The sequence below is a fragment of the Ceratotherium simum genome, chromosome 34, assembly GCF_057802395.1.
Source record: "Ceratotherium simum simum isolate JZ-2026a chromosome 34, ASM5780239v1, whole genome shotgun sequence".
Lineage (NCBI taxonomy): Eukaryota > Metazoa > Chordata > Mammalia > Perissodactyla > Rhinocerotidae > Ceratotherium > Ceratotherium simum.
In genome coordinates this window covers 18,153,830-18,169,794 of record NC_141933.1, presented here as the reverse complement: position 1 = coordinate 18,169,794, position 15,965 = coordinate 18,153,830, and the positions used below count along the sequence as shown (strand labels likewise).

The window sequence follows — 15,965 nt, the reverse complement described above, 5'->3', positions numbered from 1 at the left end:
GTCTAAAAATGCAAAATCATCTATAGTTACATAAAGCAGATCAAATAGGAATTCCCAGAAAATGCAAGAAAAGGACATAAAATACATACGGCTTGCTTGAAAAGGAAGAAATGAAAACTTCCTTATATGCAAATGATGTATTATCTAATAAAAAAAATTCCACTAATCTGAAGAAAAAATCTGGAACAAAAATGTGAGTTCAGCAAGGTGACATGATACATGATTAACAAACAAATATTAATCAGATATATATAGAGAGAGACAAACAACTAAAAAATAAAACCCGTTACATTCACCCCTTATATACTAAAATATGTAGGTAAAAACCAGCTATAAGGTCTGTACGCCAAAAAGGACAAAATACTTATTAAAGAAATTAAAGATGATATGAATAAATTAGTAGACATATTGAGTTCATAGATTAGAAGACTCGACATACTAAAGATATCAATTCTTTCTAAACTGATCTATAGATTTAATGCAAATTCAACTAAAATCCCAGTAAGATTTTTTATACAGGCTACTTTTTACTGAAATTTATATAAAGGGCCAAGGACCTAGTATAGACAAAACACATTTAAAATTAACTATAAGAAAATATTCTATGTTGAGATTTACAATATAGCCACAACAATCAAGACTGTGGGATGTTGGTGGAGATCCAAACACATAAGTCAACAGAACAGAATAGACGATGTAGAAATAGACCTTTGAGGTAGTTCAACTAATTTCTCATAAAGGTCCAAAAGTAATTCAATAGAAGGAAGATAGGCTTTAAAAATACGGTACTGATGTAGTTTGGATTACAGAGGAAAAATAATAAACAAACAAATAATGTTGACCAAAACCTTATACAAAAATTAACTGAAAATGAATAACAACTTAAATGTAAAATGCTAAACTATAAAATGTTTAGATAAAAACATAGGGGAAAATCTATATCCAGGACCAAGGGCTAGTGAAGAGTCTATACATATGACATCAAAAGCACAACCTATAACACATAAACATTGATAACTGGACTTCATCAAAATTAAAACAACTTGCCAATCACACTCTTGGACACTCATCACAAGGGAGAGAAAACTTATGTTCATGCAATCATATTCTAGTGAATGTTTATGGAAGTTTTATTCATCATAGCTGAAAACTGGAAAGAATCCAAATGCCTTTCAATCATTGAATGTTTAAACAAATGTTATCATCAATACCATGGAATACTACTCAACAACAATAAAGGAATAAATGATTTATGCACACAAAACCACAAATGAATCTCAAAAGAATTATGTTGAGTGAAAAAAGCCAATCCCAAAAGTTTACAAATGGTATATTATTTATAAGACAGTTTTCAAATCACAAAAAGTATAATGATGGAAAACAGATTAGTGATTAGTGATTAGGAACAGTGTCAGAGGGGGAGGAAGTGGGTGAGGCTATGAAAGGATAGCCAAAGGGAACTTTCTAGTGATGGAATAGATCTGTATTGGAGTGGAGGGAGCACACAATGGGATAACTGAAATGGCGCCATATGCTGGAAAGGAACAAAACAAAATCAAACAAGAAGCAGTGAACAGATGATGGAAACTCAGAGTGAAAAGAGAAGTAACAGTAACTAATTCCTGTCCCTGAGGGAAAAGTAAAAATAACAACATGAGCAGCAAATCAAGGAAGTAACACCTCATATTTGCATAATGCATTATTTTAATTCCCTAAACATTTTAAACATTTTTACAGTTTAAACCGTGTTTAAACATTTCTACGCTGTGTCACTCACTGGAGGAGACCACTGTGGAAATGCAGACTCCTGATGGGCAAGCCCTTAGGTACAGTATTCTAATCAGGAGTCTTGTGTGGGACAAAAGTTCATCAAGAGTAAAAACTGGAAGGAAGGAAGAAAGAGAGGGAGGGAGGGAGGAAGAAAGTCAGGAAGGAAGAAACAAAAAAAAAACAGAAAGAAAAGATAGTGGATACAAATTGTTCCTGATGATTCAAGGACAGCCTCCAGACATTTCGTTATGCACTGGAATTCTTTAGGGATCATCAACAAATTGCTTGGCATCTCCTCAGGGAGAGTCTCAAAAGGTGAGGAAAATCCATAAATTGTTCTCACTATGCCAGGAAAGAAACACAGGAGGGAGTCAAGACAGAGGCTCCATTACAGGTAAAAAATAGAATATTTCACATCTTATGTTACCAATATCGACAATGTTTCAGTGACATATGCAAAGTTCCACTTTAATTCAATGGCAAAGCCCTAGCAAAATGTGACCACTTCTGATTCAGTTCTCTTTGCCCTCCTCTGCTCCATAATGCCTGAGCAGGAAGAGGACCCCTCTCCTTTTCTCTTCATACTAAATTTTTGAGTATTTTCACATGGGTTGACAGACTAAATGCTCAAAAGCATCTTTGAAAAGTCATCATGCCATTGCTTATAAAATATTTGTTTCATATAAATAATTATATCTTTAATGCAGGCCAAAATTGAGAACAAATGAAATATAATTAAAGAGACATGAATTTTTTTAATTGGCTAAATTAAGAAGCTGCAGGTATTCAGTCTCTCCTTTTGATAGTCTTCCAAATTCTTAGTTATTTAGGAACTCTAGGCTCTCTTTTGTGACCCTCTCAATAAAATTTAATATTTTATGGTTATTTAAATAAATCTATAAATATGATTCTTTCCATATCTCTTGATGAGGCAAAAGAGGATTTTCATTTCACATTGAAATGTGAAAGCATTACTTGGATATTAATAAACTTTTAAGTACCCAATTTTATAGTGACGGTACAATATTCAGCATGTTCTTCAATTTCAAGCAGTATCTGACAGAAAGCAGATGTAATTATCTCAAAGAGTGTAGCTTTAAAAAAAACAGCAATTGGCATTCTGCAAAGATGTTAAAAAGCAATCTGGCTCTTTCCACAGATTGGAAAAGCTTGTGAGGGAAAAAAAAAAAGGAACACATTTTTCTTTACCTTACAGATAAACTTGCATGGAAACACAAAATCTAACAATGCTAAATGAATTCATTCTCACGGGAATCACAGATCGTCCTGAGCTGCAGGCTCCTTTATTTGGGCTCTTTCTCATCATCTACCTGATCTCAGTGGTGGGCAACTTGGGCATCGTCATCCTCACCAAGATGGGCTCCAGGCTACAAACACCCATGTACTTCTTCCTCAGACACCTGGCTTTTACTGATCTTGGTTATTCTACAACCGTGGGCCCCAAAATGTTAGTAAATTTTGTTGTGGATCAAAATACAATCTCTTATTACTTTTGTGCTATACAACTAGCTGTCTTCCTTATGTTCATTATTAGTGAACATTTTATTCTGTCGGCAATGTCCTATGACCGCTATGTGGCCATCTGTAACCCTCTGCTCTACACAGTCATTGTGTCACAAAGGGTATGTCAGGTGCTGGTGGCAATCCTCTATCTTTACAGCACATTTGTTTCTCTTCTAGTCACTGGAAAGATTTTTAATTTATCTTTCTGTGGCCACAATATCGTTCATCATTTCTACTGTGACTCTTTCCCTTTGTTATCTTTGCTCTGCTCAAATACTTATGAAACTGAAATGATTATTCTGATTTTAGCCGGTTTTAATTTGATTTCATCACTTCTGATAGTTCTTGTGTCTTACCTATTCATCCTTGTAGCCATTCTCAGGATGAACTCTGCCGAGCCTAGGCACAAGGTTTTTTCTACTTGTGGATCCCACCTCACTGTGGTCATAGTATTTTATGGGGCTTTGATGTTTATGTATGTGCAGCCCAAATCCAGTCATTCCGTTGACACTGATAGAGTGGCTTCCATATTTTACACCCTTATTATCCCTATGTTGAATCCTTTGATCTATAGCTTGAGGAACAAAGATGTAAAATATGCACTACAAAGGATGTGGAGAAAACAATGCAATCTCTGTTCTTAAAGGTTGTGTACCATATGATTTCCATAAATTAGGTTATGGGACTTAACGTTTGCTCTAAGTGCCTCCAAAAGAAACAGCAAGCACAAATGTGTTCAACATATATTTGTAGATTGTTTTCTCTATGCCGGGCACTTCTAGTTTCTGTAAATAGATTAATGCACAAGATAGTAAAAATGTTTGCCTTCTTTGAGGAAGAAAGACAGATTATATACATAAAATAAGTAGATGTTACAGTACAGTAGGCTGTGTTAGATGAACATAGACAAAAAAAAAAGCTGTCAAGGGTTGTGGTGTTTTTCTCACCTATTATAATAAAATACCGTCTGTGTGTATGTGTGTGAGCCTGTGTGTCCGTATGTGTGTAAGTCTTTTGTTTTCTTTCTGTTTTAGCCTTCATACTCTTCCCTAGTATGTTTTAGAATTATAGTTAATATTGGTTGTTTCTATGATATCTGAGGATTTGAAGTATTCAGTTATATTAGTTTGCTCAAATACCCTTATTCTAAACATTGGGATCCCTCTTTTTCCTCATCTATGTCTTTACTTGTATATATGAGTCTGTTAGCTGAACTTAGTTTGGAATTCAGAAATTTGTAGGTGTTGATTGATGCCTGATTCTGTCTCAATCAGTCCATTTTGTTGATATCAGAGGATATTCAAATTAAGATAAGTTTTTGAGGCCAATCAGAAGCTCCCAGGTTTGCTCTTTTCCCTCCAAGTGGTTGTCTTGCTTAATACTGGCTATTTGGTTCAGAAGACTGTAACATTTCCTTATCTTTTTGAAAAAAATTACTTGTCCATGTTTAAAGTTATGTTGCAGTTGTTTTGGGTAATAGGACTATTCTATGATGAAATAATTGTGTTGTCTCTCTTTCCTTGGGTTGAGTGTTTCCCAATTTTTATCAATATTGATTATGTACTGTATTTTAATTCACTTTCATTGCTTAACTATAGCTCCAACTCACTCTCCACATTTTCCCATGTGCTTAGTTTTATTTTTTATTTCCTTTTGCTTATTTTTATTTTTCTTAATATTTCTAGGATTTTATTGAAACTATTAGTCTACAATATTAGCTTTGTTCATTATCATGCACTAAAATTCTCTGTTTCACCAATGAACATTTAATAAAAATAATTTTTGAGAATAAAATTTAAGAAGTACATGACACAAAGCAATCAAGATGTCCTTCAGTAAGTGTATGGGTAAATAAACTATGGTACATCCAGACAATGGACTGTTATTTAGCACTAAAAATAAATGAGCTATTAAGCCATGAAAACATAAAGTGGAACCTTAAATGTGTGTTGCTAAGTGAAAGGAGCCAATATGAAAAAGCTACATACTATATGATTCCAACTCTATGACATTCTGGAAAAGGTAGAACTATGGAGACAGTAAAAAGAGCAGTGGTTACCCAGAGTTGGGGGAGAGGAAGGGATGAATAGAAGGAGCACAGAGGATTTTTAAGGCAGTGAAAATATTTTGTATAAAACTATAATTGTGGATACAGGTGATTTACGTATTCGTTCAAACCCATAGAATATACAACACCAAGGGTGAACCCTAATGTAAACTATGGAGCTTTGGTGAAAATGATCTAACAATGTAGGTTCATCAATTACAGCAAACGTCCCCCTCTGGTGGGGATGTGGATAATGTTATGGGGGAAGCTATGCCTGTGTGGGGCAGGGAGTATATGAAAAATCTTTGTACTTTCTTCTCAATTTTGCTGTGAAGTTAAACTTCTCTAAAAAGTCTAAAGATACAAAGAAAGGTGCACGACTCGGTGTCATGTGAGGATGAATGTTATCAAAGCGTTGATGCAGTTAAAAAGTATCCGTACAATAGTCATAAAGACTGCCGGGTGATAATTTCCCGCACTTTGGAGTACTGTATGACATGCATTCCTTATGTCTTGATGAATCTAATCATCACAACAGCTCTGTGAGACAGGTTCTATTAAAATTTCCACTTTTTGCTCTATCAGATGGTGATTCAGAGAGAGTAAGTAAATTCCCAGAGTCCACAAAGATGCTAAGTGTTAGAACCAGGTTTGAAAGCCAGGTGGCTCAGTTCATGCTTGAGGATTCACGCTCTTAACAAGTACCCTATATTGTCTCTTAATGTCATTTTTATGCTTTGCTGATGTCACCCCAGAGATGACAGAGAGCAGAACTTCACTTTAGCAGATGTCAGACTAGAAGAGGAGAAGCAGCAGGGAGATTAAAAAAGAAAAATGAAATCCATGTCTGGCACAAAAAGTAAATTCAAGAAAGATATAACTAGTCAATTAAAAATAAATAAATTAACTCAGAAATATAAATTAATCAGACCATTTTGGATGAGTTGTTTGCTCAAATAAAAGGCCATAGCAAAGTGAATGTAAGAAAGAGTCTGAGTAGATCCATAATAAATTGGAGGACGGGCAAGGGTTAGCATTAGGTTGTCAGGAACATGCTGAAAAAGAAATAGACAAGAAGGTTCTCATTTTAAGAAATGATTCCTGTTCTAAGAAGTTCAGTTGCCCTTGAGCAATGAAGATTGAGGAGAAGCAGAATTCCAAAAAAGCCTAATGTCTATTGCTAATGATTTGTAGGAGGAATTCTACCAGGGAAAACCTAAGAGATACATGTTCTTTCCCAAAAAAGAGAGGTCTGTGTGAGGAATATTCATTCTCCATCACCTTCTGCTTCTCAGACTTTGAAGAAACTTTTTACATGAGCTTCAGTCATTTGGCAAATTAATTTAAGGACAAGAGAATATATTGACTCCATTATTGCTGAGCTACTAAACCAATGAAAACCATGAGACGCAACATGTGATCACTTTCATTTTTAATTGTCTTCTTCCTTGAGCCAGTATTTGTTGAGTGACCCCCTACATGCATGAGAAAAGCATTCCTATATGATACAATGGGGAAAGGCAGAGTGCCACACGCAGTTGTGAAAGTTAGGCACTGTGTTATTTTAGGGTGTGTCATGCATATGGACTAAGATGTGAAAAACACCTCCCGAAAGAAAGATGTACAATATGTGAAATATCGCCCTGATTCACGTGAACATCCAAAAGGCCACCCACCACAGTGATTAGACCGATAAAAGCAACAACATACAACTCAAGAATATGTATCAACTTCATGAAAAGAAACTTCACTAATCAACCTACACAGTAGGTCATTGAAAGAGACCCTGAAAATATGAGAGAAAGAGAATACTAATTAAAAAGTTGGAGTATAAAAGTTAAATGTTATTATCTTTAGAATAAGAAATGATCTGTGAGTCACTAAATTTTTAATGACACACAATAATCATAATATTCCCAAGTGCCAAATTGCATCTGCATAGGGTTTATTAATTGGAGAGAGGTACCCCTGGGAAAGGAGAGGTGTACAGGAAATGACAAATTGTTACGACATATATCTTGGGATTTCCTGGAGGCAGAGTAACTTCTGGAGAGCTGAATGGGGATGTCAGGGGAGAGAGGTCTCAGAAGTCACGTAACAGGAGGAGCTATAGTCTAATTTCCTCTATATGTGAATGGCACGCCCTGGAACTATGAGGGGCATGCCCTTCCGAAAGGCATGTGGTATTTCTCTCATTGCCTACTGTGTCATATTTGAGCAGAAGTTTACATTGTATTTACAGTTAATCTTACTTTTATTAGCTCCTTGATGATAAGGAATAAAATATTTTCTATGATATTCTTTAAATCCCAACAAACTTGCATGACATAATACATGAAATATAGCAAAATATATAATCAGATGCATCTGTCCATTTATATAATTCATAGCTCAATATATTGGTTTATAACTAAGAGTTTAGAAATCAGTTAACCATAGAGTAGACAAAGTAAAATTTCAGTTTTTATTGTCATAGACTATGTTGACATTTTTAAAACTTAACCTCTTCATGGAGTTATTCCTTGGCTATCATAGTCAACATCAATTCTATAAAAATTATGGATGCATTTTTAAAAAAATCGACTTAGAAATAGACCAATATAAAGATTTCTTTCAAGGTTTTAGTTTTTACAAAGTCATTAAATTTTCACGTATTCTGTCTAGCCATAAAGAATTTAATACCTATTGAATAAACATGGTCTCTGACTCTTGCAAGATGGATTGTACATAGATTAAACTTTTGATTCCAGATCTAGTAATAGTCACGTAAATTGACTTTTATTCCTATTGCTAATTTTATTTTTATAGCAGTTTTATTGAGATATAATTCACAGACCATACATTTCACCCATTATAAGTGTACAATTCAGTGATTGTAGTATAGTCACAGAGTTGTGCAACTAACACCACAATTATGGGGCTGAAATCAGGGGTCACTAGATCTCTGCTATGGGGTTATCCATGCTGTTATGTCTGTCCTGTATAGTTTCCTAAAATTAAGTAAATTTAATGCTGACATCACTCCCCTACAAATATTAAAAGTACAATGTGGAAATGTTGTGAAAAATTTTTGCCCATGAATTTGAGACCATAGATTAAGTGGGCAAATTCCTTGAAAGACTCAAACTACAAAACACAGTAATTTGTTATAGAGAAACTGAAGGGCTATTACCTATTAAAGGATTGAATTCATAATAGAAAAACTTCCAAAGGAAACTAGTGGTCAATAGGGTATCATTGAAAAAATTTTACTAACATTCAATGAAAAAAAATCCACACTTTTTCTTCTAATAAGTAGGAGAGAAGAGATCACTTCTCAACTAATTTTTTGAGGTCAGTATCATCCAGACACACAAACCAGAAAAAGACAGCACAAGAAAAGAATATTACAGATCACTATCTCTCATTATCATAGACATAAATATCCTCAATAAAATATTAGCAAACTTAATCATATATATACATTTATTCTGTTGATATAATATTACATTATCGATATTTGAATGTTGAACCAGGTTTACATTCCTACAGCAAATGTAAAGAAAAAAGAAAAATATATGAATTTCTCAATTGATGCAGAAGAAGCATATGTTAAAATTCAGTATCCATTTATAGTATAAAATAAAATTAAACTCTGTTATCTGGAAAAAGAAAGGAACTTCCTCAAAAAATGATAAAGGACATCTACTATAAAACTTACAGTTTTACTGTAAATAAATGAAAGGAAGAATGTTTTCCCACTAAAATTGCCAAAAGGTAAAGTTGTTTTCTCTCATTACAACTATTGTAGGCCATAATGGAGATATATACCATCCTGTGCAATAAGATGAGGGAAATAAATAAAAAGACATATAGATTTGAAAAAAATAAATAAAATTGTCCCTATTTGTAAATGACATGATTGTTCATGTAGAAAATGAATCTGCAAAAGTTACTAGAACTAAAAATTAAATATAGAAAAATGACAGTATACAAGGCCAACAAACAGAATTCCATTGTATTTGTGTATACAAGCAATAAGCAATTGGAAGTTTCAATAAAAATATAATTTATTATAATAAAATAAAAAGATTTAGATTTATAAACCCCAAAAAAATGTGAAAATTGACATATTGAACATGGCAAAACTGATGAAATAAATCAAAGGTATATAAGTTAAGAACTATATTTTGCTCATGGATTGGAAGAAACAATATTGTTAAGATGTGAAACATCTAGTAAATGAATGGGAAAAATGTACCAACTAATTCTAAAATGTAGATGGTTGGGTGAAGAAATTAGAATAGACCAAAGAATGTGAAAAAGATAAGAACAAAGTTGGACTACTCACACACTACCTTTATTTTTTCCTTGCTGTATGTATGTAACACACAGAGTAAGAGAAAATGAAAACTACTTATTCAAAACATAATAAAAATTAGCAAGGTTAAATAGTCACAGAAATAGAAATATGATACAAGACTTCTAAAGAGATTGGGCAAACTGATGTTTTGTTATCTTAGGGTTAAATTTTATATGTATATTGCTATACCCGGCATCACGATGTGAGGCTATCAGAGCATAATGATATTTTACTGTCAGTATCAAAATCTGAAGTGTTTTTATTCTGGTGTGTATATTGCCATTATGCATTATTAATAGTATGATTGTCATTATTATTGTTGGAAATAATTTTATGGCATTAGCTTCTTATCCCTCATGAATGATTATCATATATATTTTAAATCTATCCGTATCCCTCTCATATACATTCCAAAATGTATTTGTAAAAACAATCATTTTACAACTGTATTTTATATTATAGGAATACCCAAAACTAGTTTTTCTTGTTTATATAGAGAGATTGTTAGCAAGTTGAATATGCTTGACCTGTCAATTGTAAACTAGCAACAATAAAGTTCTTTGAGTATTTCTTCAACTGTCTCTGGGCTTTAAGAATCCCAGATTGCCTCCAATAATCTCGATAGTAATGGAACTCAAAAATACAGAAAAATGTATTTAATTCAATTTACTGTTAATACAAATATATTTCCCTTGGACTTCTTTTTGCTCATTAATGGTAAAGGTTGAAGTTACTAAATGAAGAAAAATTTTAGAATCATAGAGTGAATGCTTACAGAACTAAGTCAATAAGTAGATATTAGTTTACATAGTCTGATTTTAAGTGTATTCAATGGAATTTCTGTAAATGGTAAGTTTCCAGAATGTGAAATATCTTCTTGGCAATTTTCTGTTTTAAATCTTGCATGAAGAGGAAGAAGATGCTTAAAAGAAGAGATGGAATTGGTTTTGAAATTTAAGTACTCAAAAATTACTCTTTAAGTCATCCTACACGTGTAACTAAAATTTTAAAATCTGAAGTTTAAATCTTGAAAAAGCCTTCTGTTATAATCTCAAAAGTAATCATAGGGACAGCCACCCTAGTCTTTCAGAGATTAAGGCCTAGAAAAAAAGAAACTAATGACATAATATGTTTTTGGAAAAGCAGAAGTTGAAAGTTCTCATTATATTTGTATGGGGGTCTACCATTAATGATTCTGCTCCTAAATTCCAGTGTGTGTGCAGGGTTCCTACTATTTTTTCACAGTTAAGGGCTTTATGTAATCTGCAGCCAGAATATCACATACTATTTGTCAGAAATGAGCACTTCTGGCGTTGTTCAGATAGGTCTTTGCAGCCTGAGAGGTCTCTCACTATTTTCCTTTTAGTTTCCACTGCTGTTCTCTTTCTGCTGCAATCCAGGCAGCAGCAGATGGTCAGCCCAATTCTGCTGAGGTCAGTGGCCAGAAATTCTCTGACAACAGCTAGGAGTCCTTCAATTCAACTCAATTCTGACACTGTCTACCTGGAGACAGCATCAGATTCCACAGGTCGAGGGCTCAGTCCCAGAATGTTGCCCCCCAACTTCAGATGCAAATCACAAGTCCAAAGGTTGTGCTTGTGCTTCTGCCCTGGTGAGAATAAATCAGAGGTTTCCATGATCTTCCTCCTTGGGTTCCATACATTTCCTGGAGTGGCTCACAGAACTCAGGAAACCAGGTTACTCACTAGATTACTGGTTTATTACAAAGGGTGTCAAATGATATAAACCAACAGTCAGATGAAGAGATACATAGAACCAGATACAGAACAAAGAAGCTTCTGTCCTCATTGAGTTTGGGGCCCAGCACATGTGGAAGCAGTCTGGTTCAACAACCTAGAATCTCTCAGAAACCATTCCTTTTGGGGTTTTATGGAGGCTTCATTACACAGGCAAGATTGATGAAACCATTGGCCATTGATGATTCATTCAAACTTCAGCCCCTCTTCCCTCTCTGGAAATCAGGTTGAGGAACTGAAAGTCCCAAACATTGATGAGTGGTGGCTTCCTGCGGTAACTAGACCCATTCTCAGGTGCTTTGCAAAAGTCGTCTCATTGACATAACAAAAGACACCTCTATGACTCTCATCACTTAGGAAATTCCAAGGGTTGTAGGAGCTCTGTGTCAGTAACTAGAAGAAGACTAAACGTATATTTCTTCTTACGAATTGCAATACCACAACCATTCTTTAGACTAGTTAAAATATAAGTCAATGAAGGCAAATTTCAGCTATATAATTATATCTATATATAGTATATATATATATATCTATATATAGATATATATATATATACTATATATAGATATATAATATATATATATCTATATATATAGTATATATATAGATATAATATATAGATATAATATATATATATATTATATAGTATACTATATATATATATATATTATATATATATATATATATATATAATATATATATTATATTATATACTATATATATACTATATATATAGTATATATATAGATATATATTATATCTATATATAGTTCTTGGAAACTTAAGAATCAATTATTTTTCTCTTAGTAAGTACCATATTTCTATGTCCTTAAATACAAGTATTATTACACAATTATTTTCTTCAAATAACAGAAATATATAAATGTAACACTGTCTTTTGTATTGATTCAGAGATTCATAACCGAGAATATCAGAAGAACTATGGGACAGGCTATTGTTTTTGTGATGCAGATATATGAATTAAACAGCTTTCCCTTTCTGGCTGCCTCCTCATATGACAAATAAGTGTATAGAATGAAAAAGTCTGTACAAGCCTTAGAAACCTTAACATTTATGGAATTCTTGGAAATAAGAGTCAATTGATAGAATGTTGTAGGATTAACGGAGACTTGTAATTAACAGGGGAAATGTTTCATTTCTATGGCCCTTCTCACAGCAGTCTTTATCTCCTTGTTTCTCAGACTGTAAATCAATGGGTTTAACATGGGAATCACTAGTGCACAGAACACAGAAACCACCTTCTCCTCTTCTACAGAATACTGAGAACTTGGTTGAATGTATTTAAAGCTTAAGGTACCATAGAATATGGTCATAGCAGTCAGGTGAGAGGCACAGGTGGACAAGGCTTTCTGTCTGCCTGCTGCTGAGCGCATTCTCAGGACAGCAACAGCAATGAATGTGTAGGAAATGACTACAATCAAGAAGGTAGTTATGGCGGTGACTCCAGAGAAGGTTAAGAGCAACAGTTCATTCATGGAGGTGTCAGAACATGACAGCCTTAGGAGCGAGAGAGCATCACAGAGGAAGTGGCTGACAACATTGGACCCACAGAAGGACAGTCTCCCTAAGCTCATTGTGTGTGTCAATGAGTTAATCATTCCAGCTACGAATGACCCAATGAGCAGCCCTACGCACTTCCTCTTAGACATGGCTGCAGTGTAAAGCAAAGGGTTGGCAGTGGCCACATAACGGTCATATGCCATCACCGATAGCAAGAAGCCTTCTGTGGTGATGAACACCCCAAAAAACAAAAGCTGTACTACTCAGGCAGAGAATGAGATGGTTCCCCTCACAACCAAGAAGCTGATCAGCATTTTCGGTGCAATAGCAGATGAGCAGCAGGCGTCTACAAATGAAAGGCAGCTGAGGAACAAGTACATGGGCATGTGGAGCTTGCGAGTGACCTGGATTAAGAAGATCATGCCCAGATTCCCCACCAAGGTAATGACATAAATCACCAGGAACAGCACAAAAAGTACGACTTTCAGTTCAGCACGGTCTGTCAGCCCCAAGAGAATAAACTCAGTAACAGCCATAAAATTCTCTTCAGCCATTTGTTTATTCCTTTTCCTGAAATCTGAGGTGAAAAAGATAAGAGGATTAGAATGGACACGGGGGAATCTGATATTCATTAAAAGCAAACAGAAATATTTATAGCCTTCGGTACTTGGAAAAATACATGATTTTGCTGAACCTAAGTCTCCTCATTTATAATAGTAGGAGCTTGACTAGATTGTCTCAATTGTTTTCAGCTTTAGTTATGATTCTATCCTATAAGGAAACATGTGAAAAAGCATTTTGACTCTCAAAAATTTTAGTGTGTCTCTAAAGTGCCTACCTCCATAGGAAGTTGATACTGACATGAGGGACAGTGATGGTGAGTAAAAGGAATTTGCAAAATTAAATTTAAGCCCTTTCTTGAACTCTTCATTTTGGATATAAAAGAATTAATTACAAGAAGATCTAAAATCAGGTGCACTATTAACTATGCAGTTAATCCACAAAAGCACGATGATGTAATGAGAGAATTGGCAAGGATAACGAGGCAGTGAGCCTGACCTCCAAAGATGATGCCATGATACTCTGTAAAGTGCATAAATCTCTGGCCTCTTCTGACACCTCCTTATCAGCAACATGGAAGGAGACCCTCAGTGGAATTACCCAGTGATGAGACTCAGAGCAGAGAAAACTATGACTTGCTTAAAAAAAGCAATTAGAAGAGTTCATAAATTATCTGAGGCCCTGAATAAATAAATTATATATTTATTTTTGCTATTAACTTATTGTCATATAAATGCCTATGTAAATGATGTATATTATTTAATTATTTGCTATATACATGCATATAAAAATATAAGTATATGTATTTATACACTCACATACACATATATGGAAAAGATGAAATTTAAAATGGGGTAATCACAATCACCTATTGCTCTGGAATACTTTTTCATATCCTTCATATGAAGATACATATGTATGATTATTATGATTTTCTAAATCCAGTTTTCATTAGACAGTTTGGTTACTTATGCTTGTTATTCTGTTGTATTATATTTCTATAAGAATTGATATGTCCATAATAAAACTCTCTCTCCCATATTCTATATTTAGTTAAGAGAGTATAGTTTTAGAAATTAAGAAATAAAAACAATGATAAAATTTGGCCTATATATATCAATTCTATCAATTTATTTTAATTAAAATGTTTCAGTTTGCCACAAAAAGAAAGTGGTTAGCAGTAGCCCAACCTGGGATTAAAATATGTTGCTGTCACTTCTTGACTTATTGACTTTAGGAATTTCTTTATCTTCTTTCAGCCTGTGCATGTTACACCCACATCTCATGGCCATTGAAAAGAAAATAGGAGATATTGGAAGCAAAATGCTAAGTTTTGCTATATAGATAGTAAGATAGGTAGGTAGATAAGTAGGTAGATAAGCAATATATTCATTAATGATTGATACATGAATGTTTTAGGGAGGGTGTAGATGAGTATAAATAATGAAAAAAAGTACTATAGTCAACCAATTACTTTTCCTCTATTTTAAATCTCTGGTTAGTTTTATTTAAAATGATAATTAAATAGAAATGCAGATGGATGGTTTACAACTTTCTTTGATAAATTATTAGCCTATAAATTTTCACAAGTTTTTCATAGCTGCTTAGAAACGACCAAAATATTGGCTAAAATGCAAGAGTTCTTTCAACAAATAAGGTTAAGCCAGAATATTTCAAAACTGAATATAACATCAGTTCATCACATCTGAACTGTCCAATACAGTAGCTAGTAACTTCATGTGACTATTTAAATAAAAAGTGAAACTACATAAAATTAAATGAAACTAAAATTTTATTTCTTTGAACTAGTCCCTATTCAAGTGCTTAACAGCCGTATGTGACCAACAGCCACATTTTATAGCACAGATTACAGAACATTTCCATAACTGCAGAAAGTTGCATTGGTTAGAGCTCTCTTCTAATTATCTGAGTCATCTTTTTAGAATACCAATTGAATAACACTTTCTCAAGGAACGATTATCTATTGTAAATAGTTTTGATTACAAGCATAATTAAGGAAATGGGATTTCCAAATGGACTTTAGAAATTCAATTATATTACATTTTCAGAGATGTCCATTCTCTGCAAAATTTAAAGTGATATTGTAAGGGGATTTGAATGATAAGCTATGGAGTTGTATCAAATAACCTCTAATATTCTTATCACTCATATGATTCTATTGGATTTAAAACAAACTTTTTAACTCATCTACTAAATATGAAAAAAATAAAAAAGGAAAAATCAATTTTAACAATATAAATTTAACTTACCAAAAGAAAATATTTTAAAATTTCAACTTTAGAAACGTCATCTTTTTCCATAGTTTCTTATCCTTTACTCGAAAACAATTTCAGTTAATGATTATACGATAAGCAGCATTACTAAATATTTGACTAGTATGTAGCTGAAGGTAAAATAATTGAAGATAAATCTTAACTATTAA

The 15,965-nt window shown here is 33.5% G+C and overlaps 2 protein-coding genes across 2 annotated transcripts; one reads left to right on the top strand and one right to left on the bottom strand.

Annotated features, from left to right (window-relative positions):
- Positions 1-2,996: 2,996 nt before the first annotated feature.
- Positions 2,997-3,938, top strand: LOC147912608 (olfactory receptor 8K3-like). Its single transcript, XM_087423268.1, has one exon. It carries the CDS (start codon positions 2,997-2,999, stop codon positions 3,936-3,938), a length of 942 nt encoding a protein of 313 aa, XP_087279394.1.
- Positions 3,939-12,576: 8,638 nt separating this feature from the next.
- LOC101408969 (olfactory receptor 5J3-like) lies at positions 12,577-13,524 on the bottom strand. Its single transcript, XM_014779646.2, is given in 1 exon segment — positions 12,577-13,524. A coding segment is annotated over 1 exon segment (939 nt). The 5' UTR covers positions 13,516-13,524.
- Positions 13,525-15,965: the final 2,441 nt, after the last annotated feature.